Source organism: Onychostruthus taczanowskii, unplaced genomic scaffold, assembly GCF_017590055.1.
Source record: "Onychostruthus taczanowskii isolate IOZ18803 unplaced genomic scaffold, ASM1759005v1 scaffold632, whole genome shotgun sequence".
In the NCBI taxonomy this organism is placed as follows: domain Eukaryota; kingdom Metazoa; phylum Chordata; class Aves; order Passeriformes; family Passeridae; genus Onychostruthus; species Onychostruthus taczanowskii.
Genome location: NW_024504034.1, coordinates 13,176 through 15,192, shown reverse-complemented (window position 1 = coordinate 15,192; position 2,017 = coordinate 13,176). Strand labels below are relative to the sequence as shown.

Here is a 2,017-nt window from a genome sequence, read left to right as displayed (position 1 = left end):
ACAGGTGAGAGACAGGGGAGGGACGGGACAGGGAGGGACAGGTGGCACACGGGACAGGCGTGAGACGGGAGGGATGGGACAGGGAGGGACAGAGGAGACAGGTGAGGGACAGGGGGCACACAGGGCAGGTGAGGGACAGGTGGGACACAGGACAGATGAGGGACAGCACAGGGGGACGGGCATGGGACAGGTGAAGGACAGGTGAGATAGGTGAGACACGGGGACAGCAGGGACAGGTGACACACAGGTGAGACACGGGGACAGGGGAGGGGGGTCAGGTGAAGATGGGCTGGGGCAGGTAAAGGACAGGTGAAGGACAGGTGAAGGACAGGTGGGACAGGTGAAGGACAGGTGAAGGACAGGTGGGACAGGTAAGGGACAGGTGAAGGACAGGTGAAGGACAGGTAAGGGACAGGGGAAGGACAGGTGAAGGACAGGTGGGACAGGTAAAAGAGAGGCTCAGGTGGGCTGAGACAGGTGAGGGAGAGTGGGACAGGTACAGAAAGGGCTCAGGTGAGGTTGGGGGGCTCAGGTGAGGCTGGGGGGCTCAGGTGAGGTCAGGGAGGCTCAGGTGAGGCTGGGGGGGCTCAGTACTGGGTTATACTGGGAGAGGAGCCCGGCCGAGATCGCCGAGCAGGCCAAGCACGTAAGGGTTAAACTGGACTGGTTATACTGGGTTATACTGGTTTATACTGGTTTATACTGGGCTGTACTGGGTTATACTGGGTTATACTGGGTTATACTGGGTTATACTGGGTTATACTGGGTTATACTGGGTTATACTGGGTTATACTGGGTTATACTGGGTTATACTGGGTTATACTGGGTTATACTGGGTTATACTGGGTTATACTGGGTTATACTGGGTTATACTGGGTTATACTGGGTTATACTGGGTTATACTGGGTTATACTGGGTTATACTGGGTTATACTGGGTTATACTGGGTTATACTGGGTTATACTGGGTTATACTGGGTTATACTGGGTTATACTGGGTTATACTGGGTTATACTGGGTTATACTGGGTTATACTGGGTTATACTGGGTTATACTGGGTTATACTGGGTTATACTGGGCTATACTGGGCTGTACTGGGCCATACTGGTTTATCCCACATAAAACTTTGCTGTTATTTACATTGAGATAAACCAAATTCGTTCAAATTTTGGGCTAAAATCTCGGGGGTTTTTGCCATTTTTTTGGGGTTTTTTTTGCCCTACCTGTCTCACGTGTCCCCCACCTGTCTCACCTGTCCCCCACCTGTCCCTCACCTGTCTCACCTGTCTCACGTGTCCCCCACCTGTCTCACGTGTCCCCCACCTGTCCCTCACCTGTCTCACGTGTCTCACGTGTCCCCCACCTGTCTCACGTGTCCCCCACCTGTCTCTCACCTCCCTCACCTGTCTCACGTGTCTCTCACCTGTCCCCCACCTGTCTCACGTGTCCCCCACCTGTCCCACCCGTGCAGGAGGCCGAGGTGGAGCACCGCGTGGCCGAGATGAAGCGCGAGGGGTTCTGGTCGCTGCGCCGCCTGCCCAAGGTGCCGGAGCCGGCGCGGCCCAAGGTGCACTGGGACTACCTGTGCGAGGAGATGCAGTGGCTGGCCGCCGACTTCGCCCAGGAGCGCCGCTGGAAGAGGGGCGTGGCCAGGAAGGTGGGCACACCTGGGCACACCTGGCACACCTGGGCACACCTGGATGAAAATTAACTGAATTTCGGATGAAATTTGGGTGAAAATCGGGTGAAATTTGGGCATTTTGTGGTGGTTTTTGGTTACCTGGCACACCTGTGGTGGCATCTCAGGTGGGTGGAGAACCTGTGCCGTAACCCTTGGCACACCTGGGCACACCTGGGCACACCTGGATGAAAATTAAGTGAATTTCGGGTGAAATTTGGGTGAAAATTGGGTGAAAATCGGGTGAAATCTTGGGTGGTTTTTGGTGGTTTTTGGTTACGTGGCGCACCTGTGGTGGCATCTCAGGTGGGTTTGGAGCACCTGGAGAAGCTCAGGTGACA

The 2,017-nt window shown here is 55.1% G+C and overlaps 1 protein-coding gene across 1 annotated transcript in view; it reads left to right on the top strand.

The window, feature by feature from the left end:
• The first annotated feature begins 181 nt into the window (after positions 1-181).
• The window catches only part of LOC121344348 (helicase SRCAP-like), a 7,108-nt gene continuing 5,272 nt past the window's right edge, over positions 182-2,017 (top strand). The window contains exons 1-3 of the mRNA XM_041420230.1: positions 182-201; positions 592-646; positions 1,470-1,655. Of these exons, the coding sequence (XP_041276164.1) occupies positions 182-201; positions 592-646; positions 1,470-1,655 (261 nt within the window). The remainder of the gene's footprint in view (positions 202-591; positions 647-1,469; positions 1,656-2,017) is intronic.